General features: G+C 39.3%; 2 protein-coding genes across 6 annotated transcripts in view; both read right to left on the bottom strand.

Annotated features, from left to right (window-relative positions):
• dot1l (DOT1-like histone H3K79 methyltransferase) overlaps nt 1-2,646 on the bottom strand; it is a 33,156-nt gene extending 30,510 nt beyond the window's left edge. For all 5 annotated transcript variants that reach the window (XM_079808572.1, XM_079808570.1, XM_079808571.1 and 2 more), the window contains exon 1: nt 2,312-2,646. In XM_079808572.1, coding sequence (XP_079664698.1) covers nt 2,312-2,392 — 81 coding nt within the window. In that variant the 5' untranslated portion in view covers nt 2,393-2,646. The remainder of the gene's footprint in view (nt 1-2,311) is intronic.
• A 4,046-nt stretch (nt 2,647-6,692) lies between these two features.
• The window catches only part of ell (elongation factor RNA polymerase II), a 48,791-nt gene continuing 37,463 nt past the window's right edge, over nt 6,693-18,020 (bottom strand). The window contains exons 6-12 of the mRNA XM_079808569.1: nt 17,848-17,972; nt 15,158-15,248; nt 14,452-14,992; nt 12,316-12,382; nt 11,980-12,151; nt 9,010-9,054; nt 6,693-8,927 (exon numbers count right to left, since the gene is read on the bottom strand). Of these exons, the coding sequence (XP_079664695.1) occupies nt 8,811-8,927; nt 9,010-9,054; nt 11,980-12,151; nt 12,316-12,382; nt 14,452-14,992; nt 15,158-15,248; nt 17,848-17,972 (1,158 nt within the window). The 3' untranslated portion in view covers nt 6,693-8,810. The remainder of the gene's footprint in view (nt 8,928-9,009; nt 9,055-11,979; nt 12,152-12,315; nt 12,383-14,451; nt 14,993-15,157; nt 15,249-17,847; nt 17,973-18,020) is intronic.

The following is an 18,020-nucleotide window of genomic DNA, read 5'->3' as shown; positions in this document are numbered from 1 at the left end:
TAATCGCAGCGTGGAATCTGTGTGTGATGATTACTGTACATGTGCAATGACTGTACAATGCTTTCAGAAACAACACGGATAGAAAGAGGGTGTCTGACTCAGAATGGATGATATGAACAAGCCTTTTTTGATGTCATTTAGGGAACAAGTCAAACGAAAAATAACTTGCCACCACGATGCTAGGGTGCTCTGGGTGGTTGCCAGGGCGTTGCTATGCAGATGCTAAACCACCACCAAGCCTCCATGATATTCGTAACTCTAAATATTTGCGCCCCTGCTTCAATGCCAATATACAGTTTTGTTTTATTTCAGCTTTATCTTCTACAAGATGGAAACCACATATCTTATCATAAAAGCCCAAAGTATACTTTAGTTTCTACACATACCCTACATGTGACAAAGAGTTTTGGGAAATCAACTAGTTGAGATTCACTAAAAATCTTCAGTTAAAAAAAAAAAAGAATGGACATTTTTATCTGTCATAACTTCTGGAGAGAAATAGTGAAATATATTCTAATGCACATGTGATAATTAAGTATACTTTGGGCTTTACTAAAAAAATAAGCTATCATTCTTGTTTTTAGTACAACAGCACAGGATTAATTGCTCACTAAATAATTCATATTTATTACTTGGGAGAATGTCAGGATACCTAACCCTGTGTATGAGCGATACGCTTCAATAACAATGTAAATATGCTTGAAATCTACCTTACAAAGCAAATCTTCAAGTCCAGCAAATGTTACGACCCACTAGTAACCACTTTAAGTCAGTTATTGCCAAACTTCCTAGACAATCTTGCAAACTAGCTTGTTTTTCAAGAAATGTCAGACATGTGGGTTTCGTTATGACACTTTGCCCCTTTTATCGTGTGTGCAGATGGTAACCAAAATAAAGCACTATCCCAGTGCAAGGGCTGCCAAATGAGAAACCGCATTGTATAGTGACAAATGTGACACTTCCAGAGCAGTATTCAATACTTCAAAAGATCCCATGTGTTATGTGACGAACATACTAGAATCATACAACCGCCAAATATAGTGAAGCAAGGACACAAATGAGCCATTTGTCAATAAAAGACACTAGGATATGCCGTCCTCTCGCCTGAGTGCACTACTCGCCTTTTGTTTAACAACGTTCGTGCGATATTTAGCCGGCACGAAGCATATTACACCCTAATATATCCACTATAGTTCTCTACACACACTTCTGACACATATTTACACCGTTTAGGTTATCTAGAGTTTGACGAGTGTTGGTGTTGGGTAAAAAGCGATAAAGTTAGCTAGCCCTGCTATCTGACTGTTAGCATGACGGCTAGCGAGAATTTCAGTCTTTATAAATATTCGTTGAATAGAGAGTCGTGCAAAACGCCGTGTTATGTTTAATATGTGCATACATGTACGTTAAAATAATTTGTTCGTGTAACATTTTGCTTTCTGAGCTAAATGCATATGTGTTATACACACTCTCTGCTATGGCAGGTTTTGGATAATGGCTCCGTCTCATACTCTAATGAGCTGCCTAGTTAGGGAGCGAAACGTAGTTTAGGTCACTGAAGCCCGTGACGCAACATTTCATTGGTTTGACCTACTAAATTAATACGCCCTCTTCAATGTATCAATTTGATTTTAATAATCAATTTGTTTCGGTATTTGTTTAACAATTGCTAGGATGATTCAATGAGAAGTTAGCGTGTTTAAGGATGTTATGAGCAGGTCAAACTAACTGGCATAGAAAGAGTCACCAACATAATATTTAAAAAATAAAATAAAGCTTAGCAAATTCAAACTATTGGAATGACAACATCACAACTTACACGTTTAAATCGCATTAAATCTGCCATGTCAGTATAAACATGCTACCTAGGTAGACAGCTGACTAGAATTTGAGACACAACCACTGTATGAGATGGCCAACTGGGTCAGCAGGCTACACACAAGTCAGTGTTTCCTACGCTTAAAATAGAATTTTATTCGAGGTTATACCAGATTTTGTCTTTTTAAAACAACCGGCTGTGTCATTTCAGGTCTAACTAGTGTTTAGTGATCTTCTGAGCACCTTTATGAACGTCTACACATTACGTGTATCCAACACTTTAGGATGTATTGACACCCTCGTGACCCAGTTGTAAAAACACTGATACTGAAGAAGCACGCAAAAAAGCCAAAACCACGATCAAATTCACACACAACGTACTCGTTTTGATACACATTGTTCTCTACGTTACATGACCCACTTCGCCTGCACGCAAGGGAATCCCGGTGTTGTTGTCGGTTTATATTAAAACAATAAGATGGATAGTACTTACATATACAGGTAAGGGCCACGGATAGCCTGCAGCTTCGGCTCCGACCGGCGACTTCAGTTTTAACTCCAGCTTCTCTCCCATTCTCACCAATACAGTTAAGTTAATGGACGAGACACAAACTAGAGTAAGGACATTTTCCGTGAAAAAACAGCCGGTTTGAAGCGATATGATCTCACGTTGGATATCGCAGGGTGGGGGTAATTTCACAAAGTTGTGCCGCAAGATTTGGTCGATTTGGATCCGATCTGCCCCGGTGATTTAGAGAAAATAATCGATTAAGCCGAGCGGCTGCTCCGTCTCGGCAGTACCGCCGCCATCTTGACCGGCTCACGAATGAAAAAAATGCGCCCGAGTGTGTATGTGTGAAAGTCCGAGTCATTTCATCGAATCGATTCTTTCGAACAGTTCATTTCAAGAATCGATCCAAATGAATCTTTTACGTAATCAAAGGGCACTGATGTTGTCCAATATGCATTTAGCTTACTTTTTTATTTAGTTCAAGACAAATAAGGAATTGTAGTACAGTTCAGAGTATGTAAAACAGAATAACAACAACAACTAAAATATAAAATCTACTTATAAAAATACAACAATAACAATAAAAAAATAAAAATACTGGAATAAAAAAGTGTTATATAATATTAGGGCAGCCACATGAATTTGAAAAGCTTTACATTTTTTATTGTTTTTAATAAGCTTTCTGTTTTGTGATCTCATGTTTGAAAGGGTTTCAAATTATATTGTGTGATCAGTGTTATAAAAGGCAATATATGAGGGTTTCTTTTGAGTTATTTTTGTCTTATGAATTTAAAACGTTGACAAAATAATTAAAAGATTTTATAATGCTTTATAAAAAAAATTTGTTTCTCAGGATATAAATATGGGTAAGTAAAATGTAAAATGTCATGAGGTCCTAAATTAAGAGTTTTGTTTAATCAGTCCAAAAATAAATAAAAAGGGCAATACATTTTTTTTTTCAAAATCTTCAAATGATGTGTTATTTAGTCTACATATTAAACTGTTGCCCGTTTGCTCGAACCGTTTCAGTCCAATCCGTTAACGAATCGCTCACACCGGTTTTGGGAAGCGGTTCAACTGATTCGTTGAAAAGATCCGACTCACATGAACAATTCGCGCGTGTAGTCCGCAGGTCGTACCAACAAAACTGAAACGAAAGGGAGATTGGAAATCGGTATGTATAAAACTAGAGGGGCGAGGCGTCTGTTCACTGACACACAAACGGCGGGGATTTATTTCTCCTTGACAACTCTCTCACATTGGCTGGGTAACGATGACACAGATCAACACTTAACCGGGCAGTTTGAATCAGGATGCCGGTGCCAATAACCGTTGAGCGGGCGGGACGTACCATTTCTCCCCATGTGCCGAATGTGAAGAACTCATGTTTACTATCAGGACCCGTTTGCTGGGCCGTTACTTTCAAAATCAGTGTAAAGGGAAACTAATATTTAGCTTTCTTTTTAGTTGTCATTTTTATTATAAATTTTTGTTAAGATTTGAGAACATAGATAGTTATTATAATGTAGTAATTCAACATGATTCCCACCTTTTTATGTGGTAGGCTAATAAGGCCTGAACAATGTTCAGAAAATATTTTTAGATGATTTGGGATAAAATGTTGGTCCTAATAATGTTACACCTTGGGTTTCAAAATGTTTCATTTTGTAATAGTGGGAAAATCATGCAATATCAAACAAGGACGAAACCTGCAAAAACAAATAAAACCACAAAATTCTACTAAAATAAATGTGCAAATAAATACATAAATCCACATATTCCTGCATAAATAAATATATATAATGAAATGTGTGAGGAGATAAATAATTGAATAATAATAAAAAAAGGTTAAAGGAAGGAAATGCTAAACTTAAAGTCAACATTTTTCCTTTTTACCATTTCATTTTTGAATGTAGCTGGCGCAACACATTAATGAGGAGGGTTATTTGTTTGTTTATTTATTTGCATATTTATTTATTCATTGTTTTTGCAAATTTCGCCCACCATACAAGATGTGTATATAGTGGACGTCGCTTGATCTATTTTATATAAATGTATTTTTCCAATTCTTCTGTCAGATCACAAATGACAAAATAGATCAAAATTTGGCACAAACATATTTACATTGACTGCATGGAAGCAGAACGCATAAATCTACATTAAACTAAAATTGTCGATAGCTAAAACTTCTAAAAAAAATTATTTTGTCTACTAAAATCAAATAAATACTAAAAAAAAAAAACTTACAAATGTTTACTTTGCAACTAAAAAGTAGGCTACTACAATTACTAAAATCTAAAATTTACATACAAAATACTAAAACTTAAAATAAAATGGAAATATATCAAAATTAATAAAAGCTATAATATATAAAATAATACTAAAATAACACTGACAAATGTAAAAACTGAACTGAATTACTCATTTGCTAAAATCAATCAGATTTCCCAAAATGTCCTTGACAGTGAAAACATTCTAAATGAGTTGCCATGGTATAATGTGACCTGATGTTATTATTAGCCTATTAAATGCACATTTCTGATTCAGATTGTGGCTCTCTCAAAATGAATCAAGCATTCCAGCACTTCTTACTCTCCGTGTGATGTTGAGATATGCTACTGAATTACTGCATAAAGCAGTAAACAAATGTGTATACCACCATAACACTCCACTGAAAGTTGTTGTTCTGCATTTACCCAGTGACAAACATGTATATAAATAGCAAACCCATCCCAAACATGGACTCGAAGCTACATTAAAAGGACATTCCTACAATCTTGAGGGAAATGTAAATGCAAACATTAGAGGGCAATTTGCGGGCCTAAGCAAACAGGAAGGAAAGTCTTAAATCTTGAGGGCGTCTTCCATCTGTCAGGGGGCTCGGTGTGTCGTAACGGGATGAACGAGGACAGGGGCAGGGAGAGACCCAAATGAGCCAGGAACGAGAGGCTGGCGCGGTACCAAACTGAACTCGCTGACTCTCCTCGAGCTCTCATAAAATTGAGGCCAACGTAGCGGCGTGAAGCCAAACGGAGCCCTATGAAGGCAGCTGAGGATTTCACACATGACATTTCCCTTATACATCCATACGCGCACTCTCCTCTGAGTTTAGTATGTGTTTATAAAGCGCCAGGAGGTTGAGTACCTACCAAATAAGGCATGAAAGCCACTAGGATAAGCGCAGGACACGTTATGATAATTAATAACTATTTCCGAACAGATGTAGTCATATTTACACTGATAAACTGACCCACTGGTTGTAAATAAAGGCACTAGCTACAACAACTTGATCAAAAACCAAACCTGTGCTACCATCTAGTGGTTAGCGATTGAACTGTCTATGGGTATGCATTAGTTAACAACAGAAAGAGCAACTGAGGATAAGTGTAGGAAAGGTCGTATTTACGATTTGAACGTCATCACAAAGTCGTAAATACAAGTGGGAAGCTCGAGGTTTTCGAAAACGGGAGTAAAACAAACGTTTATCTTCTTAAATTAAAGGCAATTGGACCTTACAACTTACTAAAGAACCAGCGTCCATGAACATTGACCTAGGAATCGGGTTTCCTGACATTACCTGATCTTGACGCCTGGGAAACAGCCTACACAAAGCAAAGCCTGTGAACACGTTATAGACGAATATAGGTATCAGTTATATCCTGGTTATATTGTCATATCGCCAAGCCCTAGAATTAGTCTGTCTGTCTATCGGTCTGTCTGTCTTGTAAAAAGTGATCTGATCAGTAAAGTGAGGAAATTCGTTGCCTTATGTAGGCTAAACATCATGTGTAAGCCAATTAAAGTTGTGGAATTGTTAAGTTCACATAAACTTAATGTGTAATTGAGAAAAATTAAGTTATCACTTAATTTTAAGAGTATCTATCCATCTATCTGTCCATCCAAAAACTGTGTTTGTCTATAACATTATCCAAATATTCCACCCTTTTAAAACAAGTCTTATCATAATGTATGTTTTTTAATAAACGCTGACAATTACTTAACAGTTACGCAGAATAGAAGATGGTAGGGAACCGCTTTTGCACCCCTGCTCTTAGGTATTCAGCAGTGACATTGCCAGACTTTATTTACAATAAAATAAAGCTAATTGCCTGCACAACGTATAATAGTATTGAAATATAACAATATATTTAACAAAGTTTACAGTGGCCTCAAATTAATAAAAAGAAAAAAAAGCAAACCGCACCTTATCCACATTTTGTTTTCCATTTTTTTTAGAAGTAGAGTTTTAAAACCTTGCAGCATTTCTGTGTAGTTGAATCAAGAGAAAATACACCACCATCTTACTCCGACTTGAAAAGCACATTAAGAAACAATTTGGACACACAAAATAAAACATCAGAATAAAAAGCAAGTTTTCCAAGAATTTTATTGAAATACCAAGATAAATTTCAGTCCCAGTCCCTTGTTATTTCAAAAAGCGCGCTTTGGGTTTTAGCGTTGACGTCGCAAGCCTTCGTCCCAAAGCTCCTCCCACTCCCTTTATTTGTCTTTTTTTGCTAAAACAGCAACATTTCATTTGATGCAAACCTATACAACAGGTCATTTGGCACATTTCCTCCCCGGTTGTCTCGACATTGTTCGAAGAATCGTAGCGGTTTCAAATCCAAACAAACGTCATTCATGTTTGTCGTTGAATTGTTTTCAGACTGTTTCTTCGGGTAATGTAAAAGACCGTGACAAAGAAAAAAAGTTTGTGGATTGCCTGGTAAATTTGTTTGATTTTCAGAAGAGTCAAATTTGCCTTTATCTAAATCGTTGCAATTGCGCTCCTAAAAATCGCAACACTAGACTCTGGGGTAAATCTGAGAAATATTTGGCTTCAAATGCTCTTGAACATTAAACAGCAGTGTAAAACCGCTCTAAACACTGGCCTTTACCCTTTTTTGTGTCTTCAACAGTCAGAAAGCATGCATACACAGACAGACAAGGCAAGTGTCTCCTTGCAACAAAACCCAGGTAAGAGTAACAGCAAGAAGCTGAGCAAAGTGCTGAATTTTAATATTTAAACATAAAAAGAGTTTGGATATCAGAAGTACAACTGATGCTTCAACAGGACCTGACAGATGAGCAACTTGTGGTGGAGCTCCCACGAGGCGGATGCCACAGTAATGTGAGGAGCACGTCAGAGGTTAGTAATGGATCCTCCACGATGAGATGCCTTAATGGAATTTAACAGTCATCTCTTAATGAAAATACTGTCTGAAATGGTCAAATACTCAGTATTCAAGCAAGCATTGAATTGCTAAAGGGTTCAGACAGTGAGCGAAGGTTGCCATTTTGGGTCTTCACCAACCAGCCCGTTTGGAAACGCCACAGGGCTACGTTAAAGGGATACAGTCACAATCTTCTGGAAGAATACCAAGTAAGTTTGGCCGCAAACGTGGTGTTACCGTCACACTCGTAACTAGCAATACTGGATCACTGGAGATACCTGAGGGACGACACGCGGCTCGCGTGAGGCACAATTTTGCAAGATTTGCCTGCCTGATTCATGATTCAATGAGGAGGGTTGTGATAAAGTGATATTTTTCAGTCAATGTTGCAAAAAAGTGCCGACACCGAAGCGCTACCCTTCCCTTCTGGAATGGCAAGTTCATCCGTATGGAGCTTTACCATGGCCGCCGCTTAATACTGATACTGTCAAAGCCTCTAAACAGACGGTGATCCCCCTCGGATAGGCATCTGATTCATGTCCATTGCACGTGGTCTAGCGCATTGCACAAAATAAGGAGCCAGATAGTGCCATTTCAGACACTACAGCACTCTTTAAAAAAAGAGAGAAGAAAATGGGGAAAAGTGTACTGCAATAAGGGATTTCTTGAAATCCAAGGCAGCTTTTGCATAAAATACTGACTGATTAAGGAAATAAACCACAAAAGGGACGGGGCAAGATGTTTAGCACTCAATCTGAGGAGTGTGAAATCATAATCGGACTGATGTATCCCTATGGAAGACGAAAAAATAAATATAAAAGAAAATAAAATCTTCAATTTTAGTACATACAGGAAAAAAAAATATCCACTTAGTTTTTTTTTTTTTCCTTTTTCAAAAACCTTAAACTATAAGAATCTGGGAATGGGTGTCGGTTATCCTCGATCAGAAAGCCAGGAAAAGAGCTTCAAAGAAAGTTTCTCTCTTTCACACATTCTTTCAGACCTTTGAGAAGGGAAGGGAGCTGGCAACCAATCCCATAATGCATTAGGCTACACAGGTATACCCAAGTCCCATAAAACAAAACAAAAAAATCTAATTCAAGGGTCTGCATTGTCCTTACTAGAGCACCTGGCCCACTACAGAGGGGGAAAAAAGAAATCAGTTTCGTGGCATTTTACATTAGAGCAACTTGTTTTTAGAGAAAGCCAAGAAAAAAAACAAACAAAAAAAAATCCAGAGTTTCTTTCTTTTTCTCAAGGGAGACAAAGATTAAGAAGAAAAAACAACGAGACAAAAATAATAGATATTAGTGCCAGCTTTGAAGTTGCTGCTGATCATATTCTGCTATCAGTTTTTTTATATGTGCCAGTTTGTTGTGTAGATATTCACAGCGGTTCTTCTCTTGGCTATAGTTTGGATTAGTCTGTGAGAAAAGAGGAGAACTCGATCAGTATTCAGTACTGGGTGTTAAGTAACAAAAAAGGTGGAAGAGACTGTCAGCTTACCTTTTTTATTTTGCGATACTCTTCAAGTATCTGATTGTGGATTGTCTGTGAAAAGGAGAAACAGATCTTTTCAGTGGTGTTCCTGCTTTAATACAGTAGTTTCAAATATGTAACGAGACCATAGATAGTTTGATAGATAGACCACTAAATAGTTTGAGGAGTTCATGTAAAAATACAGGTTCACGGGAAGCTCTAGGATCAGTGAACCTGCTCAGATCATATCCAAACCTTTAAAGGAACACTCCACTTTTTTTGGAAAATAGGCTCATTTTCCAACTCCCCTAGAGTTAAACAGTTGAGTTTTACCATTTTCGAATTCATTCGGCCGATCTCTGGGACTGGCGGTAGCACTTTTAGCATAGCTTAGCATAGATCATTGAATCTGATTAGACCGTTAGCATCTCGCTCAAAATGAACGAAGAGTTTCAATATTTTTTTAACCCTAACCCAGGCGCAATGATATTACGCAGCGACTGAAAATAGGCTAACTTCCGTCAACATAACCAACGTGACAACCTGCTCGCACAGGGAGCGTGCTGGGGACTATTTTCAGGCGCTGCGTAATATCATTGCTCCTGTTGCACCCATGGTATGGCACAATGTTCCTTGATTATTACACAGGAATTTTAGTATAGTTCCTAGCCATATCGGCCTAGAAAATGTTCATTTTCCATCTTAGTACACGATGTAACTACAGAAGAGTCAAGTTTTAAATAGGAAAAATATAAAAACTCTTTGGTCATTCTTTGAGCGAGATGCTAACGGTCTAATCAGATTCAATGATCTATGCTAAGCTATGCTAAAAGACCCGGAGATCGGCTGAATGGATTTGAAAACGGTAAAACTCAACTGTTTAACTCTAGGGGAGTTGGAAGATGAGCCTATTTTCAAAAAAAGTGGAGTGTTCGTTTAATTGCTAGACTAATATACTGTGCTTGCAGTTTTCTAAGCTGATTTTGAGAGAATGTTGAATACATTTAAACATTGATTATTTGTGAGAACTCGTGAATTTACAGATATAGATGCATATTTGCCGTGCCGCCCAAGGAGAGGGCTCTGAGCTCTATTTCGAAGCCAGAGTACTCCCCCGTATCTATGGTTAGGATAGTAACCAGGGGCCTCATTTATAAAATCTTGCGTAGGATTTGCGTCAGAAGTGGCATACGGCTGAAACATAGGACATGCGTACGCACAGAAATATTCGGATTTATAAAACCGTGCACACGCACATCCTACGCAGTTTTCCCTTAATAAATCACAATCAATTCTAAATGTAGCGCAGCTTTTGCGGCTTCATGTCATGCCCATAAATAGTCCGTGAAACGCCCACAAGTTAATATTCATCGATTGCGAAATCATGGCAAACACAGAGAGGAAATAAAAAACACGTAACTTCACTCAATGTGAAGTAGAAGTTATCGTTGGCGAGGTGGAAAAGAGGAGAAAAATGTTGTTTGGAGGGCACAGTGTGGGCATTACTAATACCAAAAAGGCACTTGAGCGGCAAAAGGTTGCAGACGCCGTAAATGCTGTAGCCTCACAAGCTCGGACCATGGCCGAAATAAAAAAAAATGGTCGGACATTACGCATTGTGATGGGGCATTTTATTTCCATCCATTTAATTGCATCTGACAAGCTACAGATTCACTCTTCTTTTTGCAAATGTGTTAATTTGCATTTCTGTTGTAATTTTCGTTTGATTTTGTTTGTTTTACACTGCAGATCGATCAAACGGGTGTTCGTGTCGGCTGTTAATTGTTAGACTTGCTTTGTGAAGTCTTCATGTTATTTATGAGAAGCAGTATTGCCATTTCTTTTACACAACGGTCTACAGTTTCACACACTTTCACGTGTTTCTTCCATCTGCCGACGGTGTCGCCATTTCTCATTTCACCTGTTTTTGTACGTACGCCTGGGTCAGAGCTTGCGTGAAGGACCGCACATTTTCCCGTCAAGTTTGCTTTTTTATAAAATACCAATTATTGCGTAGAGAGCGGCGTACGCCTTCTTTTGTGCGTACGCAACGTTTATAAATGAGGCCCCAGGTGAGAGGAGACTGGGTGGTGGAGGCAAGCTGAAAACTCATGCTGATTGGATAGATCATTTGAACATGCTCCTCCCGAACCGGGGTCTAAATAAAGTTCCGGGTAAAGATTTCCCCCTCAAAACGGCCCTGCTTGCGAGGTAGTACTTTTTCAAGGTTCAGGAACTTTCGGGGGTGGGACTCACGTGCTGAACCAGCTGATTGGTTGAGCTCATGCAGCATTTTATTTACATAATAAAAATAATGGCTCAATTTAAGTAATGTCCAGTTAAAATTATTTCATGAAGTTGCTTCTAAATATGTATGGTAACCCTTTCCAGCTTCTTTTTTTTAAACAAAATAAAGTTAGTGTCCAATCCTGTTAGTGATTAACACAAATTATGATTGACCAAGTAGTAGCTGTCAAATATCTCCACCTACTGTACAATACACACTCTACATACTTTCCCTCCCTTGTCTAGGTCTTTTTTAGTTGTTTTGTCATAACATGTGGCTGAATTTTTGTAGCCAGATCTGGCAACACAACTCTCTCCCTGGCCCCAAGCCAGAGAGATATCTTCATTATTGAGCCTTATAAAGGGTTATGACTACGTGTAGGAGAAATAAATCCTCACAACATTATGCTCCGGTTATTTAACATTATTGCCTCTAATCAGTCAAATGACTGTTGTTTCTTTCATTACTCTCTCAGACTAGATTGGGAGAGACGAGGGAAGAAAAACAGTAACAGTTTCCAATTTATCAAGATAAATGAAAATTACAGTAGGACACTGGATGAGTCAACTACACTTTATTTTATCATTTTCCAGAGGAAGACGTGACTACTGGGATCAGGCAGGGGCCAACAGCATATTAATAAAAAATGAGTAATCATATGCGTGGATGGATGCACTGTATTTTTGGTATGGAATTTTCAACAAATATACCTTGTACTTGTCTGTGCCTTGCTGGAGTTGTTTGAGCTCAGAGTCGAGTATAGTGAACTGTCGGGTGATGCCCTCTATCCGTGAGTGGAGGCCCCGGTACTCGCTGTACTCTAAGTTGAAGTCATTCTTGTAAGTCTGACGTTGCTCTTGTGAGCTTATCACTGTGTACTTTCTGTTGAGGAAACCAAGCGGAAAAAAACACCAGTTTTATAAACGTCATAAAAGTTTAATGTTATTTTCTTTTAGTTATATAACGCAAGTTTTTTTTGACAAACCTGACGCAAAAGCTAAGTGAAAAGACCGTTTCTACTAGACAATGTACAAAGAGGTGCTTACAATAAATAGTCTGATGTCTCCGATGAAGATGCAGGAATACTGGAGCTGTTGCATGTTCCATTCAGACCTGAAAATAAATAATTTGAATTGTTAAACGGACATTTCATGCATTCTGACTTATTTACGCTGTTAAAGAGTTGAATTCTCATGCTAAACATGACGCAGCCGATCATTTCCATAAATGACAACACAATCTACCAGTTAGCGTCTGTTTTAAGACATGCTTTTTTTGGGCAGTAAATAAAAGGTGCAAACGCCAGTAAATGCACGAGCGCAAACCTTATTAAAATCACCTTGCGTGATTCATTTAAATGATCTCCTCCCATAAATTGAGTCTGAAGAGGAAACTCTTACAATGCATATGCAGTCTGGTCAGCTGCAAAAATAACTGTGCCCACACCTTTTAAGCGCTAATTTTTCACTGCATGTCTTTAGTAAATCCGAAGTCATTTTTTAATGGCAAAAGGGTTGCGCTGACACAAGCTTTTAGTAAATCTGGCCCTAGGTTGGCTGTTGAACTGCTAATCAACTAGTCTGTGGGCTGTCTAACAAACTAGTCAGTTAATAAAGTAGTTATTCAGACTACTAATAGTTTATTGATAACAGATGGACAGTCTCAATGACTATTCAACAACTAGATGGTGTGGTGGGCTATCAACTATTCATATAATTGACCTGACTAACATACTTGTCGGTTGTTAAGGTCCTTTCACACTGGACGCGATTTTGACGCAAGAATAATTCACGCGATGGTTTGATTTTTGGATCAGCTGTTTGTGTAATGAGAGCCTCCACACTGAACGCGAATGTGCTGCGGCGAAAAACAACGTTTATTTTTTCCGTTTCGATGTCGATGTTTTTTAACACTCGCAGCGATAGAATAGGCTTAAACCAATCACATACAAGGACACAAAGGTGACAAAATGTCCAGTTGATGTCACTAGCCATTCGATCAACATTAACCTTTGCTAGGTATCGCATTTCTCACGAGATTACAGCTGCAGCTGTGTTTACAGCTGTACAGATGCAGCTGTGTTTGATTTTTTTCTAACCTAATTGTGTCCGCGACTATAGAAAGTGAACGTGTTTTCGTCAGTACGACTGTGGCACTTAAATGTTTACATTGTGACTCAACTGGAAACACAGCAGCTCTGGATCAATCGGTTCCTGAAGTGTGTGGTTTTTCTCTTCAGATGCGATGCTACTGTCTCTGGAGGAGCTCCTCAAATTGTCCCACGGACATTTGAAGTAAGTGCGGAACCGGCCATGATAAAGTTTTAGCTCCTGTACAAGATTAGCATACTCTCCTTCAGACTCTCTGTTCTTTAAGACTGGATGCACCCAAAACCTTTTTCTCGGTCTTTTAAAGAAAATGAAAAGCTCATCTTCAATGGATGAGGATGTGTCCGTGTTTTCTCAGCTGTCGCCGGCAATGTTTTGGAATGTTGGAGCTCTGAAACGTTGCAAACGTCACGGCTGATGTGAATGGTTTTGACGCGAACTATTCGCACATTAAATATTAGCTTTTCAATAATCCGCTTCGCTTTTTCGTTACGCGTCCGGTGTGAAAGGGCCTTTAGACTATTAATTAGACTAAATAATTGATGTGTTGTCTGAGTGACGATTCAACACATCGGTCCCACTAACAAACTAGGCCTGTTGTTGGACTACCAATCGAAAAGTTGCTATGTTGTCTGAACAATTATTCAGCTAATGACCTCACTGTGTCAGATTTTGGACTAGTAATTGACTACTTGAATAGATGTTCACACAGCCCACCCCACCAATTAATCACCCTCACTAACGACTAGGTTGGTGGTTGGACTAACTGACTAGTTAATGGGTTGTCTGAAAGATTCCGCTAATTAATGCAACCTTTTTGTTCAATTGATGGGCCTCCTTTACGACTACTTTAATAACTAAACCACACTTGGTGACTAAGTTGGTTAAGCACCCTTTTCAGCTGTTTACTAAACAATACTCGTCAAAATACTCAGGATCTGAAATAGAAAATCTTTTCTGTCATAGATCTAATTGAGATGATATACTAGATTCAAACGGGACAAAAGTTCACCTGCTTCATTCTGACATCATAACCCATGACATTATCAATTATTCAGAGAAACTAATCCGCACCTGTCCTCCTATCGCTTGTGACATCACAGGGTTTCCTCTGATCCAAGCCATGGTCTTCAACTCTCCTCTCCTTCTTCACGTCCCGCTCTCGGTCTTTTTCCTTAGACTTGTCTTTGTCCTTGTGTTTTTTGGACTTCTTCTTAGGCTTGCCATGCAGTGAGAGTTGAGCAGTCCGGGTCTGAGATGCATCCAGGCTGCTGTGGGTTGGGGATGTTGAGCTTAGACTTTCCTCTTGCGTTGTGGAGCGAGGGGCGAATGACGGGGGCTGACTCAGTCTTTCCGCCACTGCCGCCTCCTGACTTTCACAGTCTCTGCCATTGGAGTCGTTGCTGACATCCGAAAGGGGGTCGAAGGGTCGGGGGATCTCCAGCGGAGGAAATTGAGAGGTCGACGACGTCTCTGCTGCTTGAGAACTAGAAGAGTCCTTACCATTGGATGAGCTCAGTTTGCCATTGAGGAGCCCTGTAGACTTGCTAGCTAGATGCGATATTCTGGGTTTCTTATTGGCCAGGGGATCGATGAACTCTGCTGCAGGTCGTTTCTGTAGGCCACAAACAATGACTGTTCATAAAATTGGGATGGTTGGTTTTAATGCAGGCAAATATTAAATAGCGATTAAATGTTTTGCAGTTGTTTGTTTACTAGTAGTGCATCATTTTGATGAATGATTATGAAGACAAATGTGGGATCATTGCAAAAGGCTGACCTGAGAGGGTGAGCTGCTGGCTGGCTCTTTGTGCGGGCTGACCGGGCTCTCCCCAGATACAGGGGCACTGCTCTGAGGCTTACACAGTTTTCTGTAGAGAAAGAAAGAGGAAGATAAGGAATCATCCGTTTAAAAAAAAAAAAAAAAAAAAAAGAGCCAAGGAACTGCCTAATCCAGAATCTATAACTCCAGGAAAATAAACACACACAAAAAAAGGTATTTTGATACTCTTTAATAAAAAAATATCTCACTGTTAAAGACCTATCTGAAACGGACTTGCGTGTTTACTGATAACAAGATGTTGGTTATGTGAATACTGTGTCCACAACATGTCAACAAAATCGTCTTCAGTCTCGAGTCTTCATGACGACAGAAAAAGATTAAACTGTTTAAATGTCACTTTGGTAAATGCATTAATGCACTAAATAAATTTAAATGGAACAGCAGGAAAACAAGTGTACTGGCCAAAATTAAGATTGACCAACTTGTGTGAAATGTATACCACCGGCCTAAATGCATATAAATTTGTCAAGTGGTATAAATTTAGTGTGATGTGTCGGGGTTATGCGAAACACCACCACATAGAGAATGGGCACTCCAATAACTTCAGATGATTTAATTTTCCATATAAATGTGTATATTTTAATACCAAACCTGGTAACTGTGTTAAGTGCACTAATATGTAATGTGATCAAACAATCAGCCAAAGTTCATAATTCTGCTTGGTCAAGTGCACTTAAACTGAGGCAGTTTGTGTGGATGTCAACAGGGGGCAGTATGACATGGGCCAATGCATCCAATAGCAGGCCCCGCCTCCGTCGAGGGTGCATGGACAGGGGTCTATTCCTGAGAGTAGGTGGGTGGGCATGAGTCGCTATGGTCTCGATCAAACTGCGTGTGCCCATGCACGGCCAGGCCTTGGACCTGTGCCACCCACACACAGATCAGCATGTGCTGGAATAAGGTTGCATCACCAACCTCCCGAATGCACACAGCCATGACTCTTACATGACAGCACATCGTTCATGACCAGAAGGGAAAGTGGGTGGGTGCAAGAGGGGGTGTGTGTGGACATAAAAAGGTCCGTCAGCTGATAAGCTTCACCACCCGTCTCAAAGTGCAAGCGTGTGGAGTGTGCTCCACCTGGGTGTTGGGTTTGTTTCTGGCAAATATTTTCATTTTGTTTTGAACGGATATCACAACACTATGTTCTACCCAGTCTAGCATGGCCTCTCTAAATTTAGCTTCCAGGCAGGGGACAGTCTTGCACCAGAGTTCATTGGAGCTCAGAAGTTTCCATGTAAAGGAACCCACACACACACTACAAGATAAACGGGCTGATTTTGGGCCCAATTCTCCCCTTCTGACAATCCTAGGTAAAGTCATCATTATCTTGATGGTTCTACAGATTATCTTGTCAGATTTTCCTGTAGTGTAATGTGTGTTAAGAGTGATTGAATCTGCTTGTGTGAATGAATGTCTGCGCCACATCGATCTCAAATCATAAATATCCAACATGTTGAATGGGAACCCAGAGGACAAACGTGCACGCACTCTGTAGATTGTCACATGGAATGAAATGATACCCAATCGTAAAGCAAGCTGATGGAAGCATTACACGACTTCATCCAACAGCCAACCCCCCTTCCCAGAACCTTCTCTAAAAAGCAGTCCAAACACTATGGCCCTGTCCCAAATGGCACATTTCATGTGCACTTTCGGTCTTGTGGACTTACAATGGCCGCTGCGCGCGTGTGTCCGTTAAGTCCATGAGACCGCAGGGTGTCCCATTTGTCATTTTAGGTCTCAGAAGGGTTCTCGCGAGTGCCCCCCTTTGAGGTCGATATGCGCCCTCGATGCGCATTTCTGCCGAGCCCGCACTGGTGCGAGCTATGCAGCGGACTTCTTCCCTGCAGTCAAACCGGCATTTCGTCGTAAAAGTGCGGACTCAGAGGAAGATCATGAGGGTTTAGGGTGCCATTTGGTACAGGGCCTATCACCATTTCTTCTTGCCCGTCGTCTGCCATGTTTGTTTACTCTAAAGTCACGTTTGACCACGAGAGATTTTGCGAGGTTTCCCATGTTCACAGTCAGGACTCTGGTTGTTTTTGAATGGAATCTGTTAGTGTGTGGTGTGCTGTCTTGGTCACATCACTTCACACACACAATAGGAACAAATCAGGTTTTTATAGACAAGTTTGTGGTCCAACATTTTGAAAATCTGACAATATTTTGTACAACTACTAAAAAAGGACAAAACATTCAAGCAATATTGCAATAGAAATGTGTCAAGTGGTATAGAAATAAGTATATTGTCGTAGTTATGCAAAACACTGACTAATGGCTGAGAATGAATACTAAATTTTTGCATAAGGGTGTATACGGTGCATAACATAAACCTACTATCGAAGTACCATCTTCTTGTTTTGAGAATATATCAAATATTGAGATGTGATCCATTTAAATTACCCTATAATTGAATTATATAAAACCATATAATAACCATAAAATCAAGCATTCCATTGTACATGGAAAGAGCCCTTAAACTACTAAATAAATGTACAAACACACCAGGAGTGTAGGAGTGTGAGTAAACAAAATTAAAATAAACTTTAAAATAAAAATTGCTTCAAGAAAAACTCGAAAGATGAAAAACGAAAGATGCGGACATGAAAGTCAATGAAGCTTACCGTACAAGAATTCTCTTCAGAATCTGTTGGTCCACCTCAGTGTAACCAGGCCAGTCCTTCTGAACTTCCTTAAACAAACAATCCTTCAATGTGAAGGTGTTGTCCTTACTATTCAGGTTAGCCACCTACACCCAACCAGGGGGAAAAAAACACAGCAAAATGAAACAAGAGGC

Source organism: Gobio gobio, assembly GCF_949357685.1.
Source record: "Gobio gobio genome assembly, chromosome: 24".
Lineage (NCBI taxonomy): Eukaryota > Metazoa > Chordata > Actinopteri > Cypriniformes > Gobionidae > Gobio > Gobio gobio.
The sequence above is the reverse complement of the archived record's forward strand: the minus strand, read 5'-3'. Positions and strand labels throughout refer to the sequence as shown.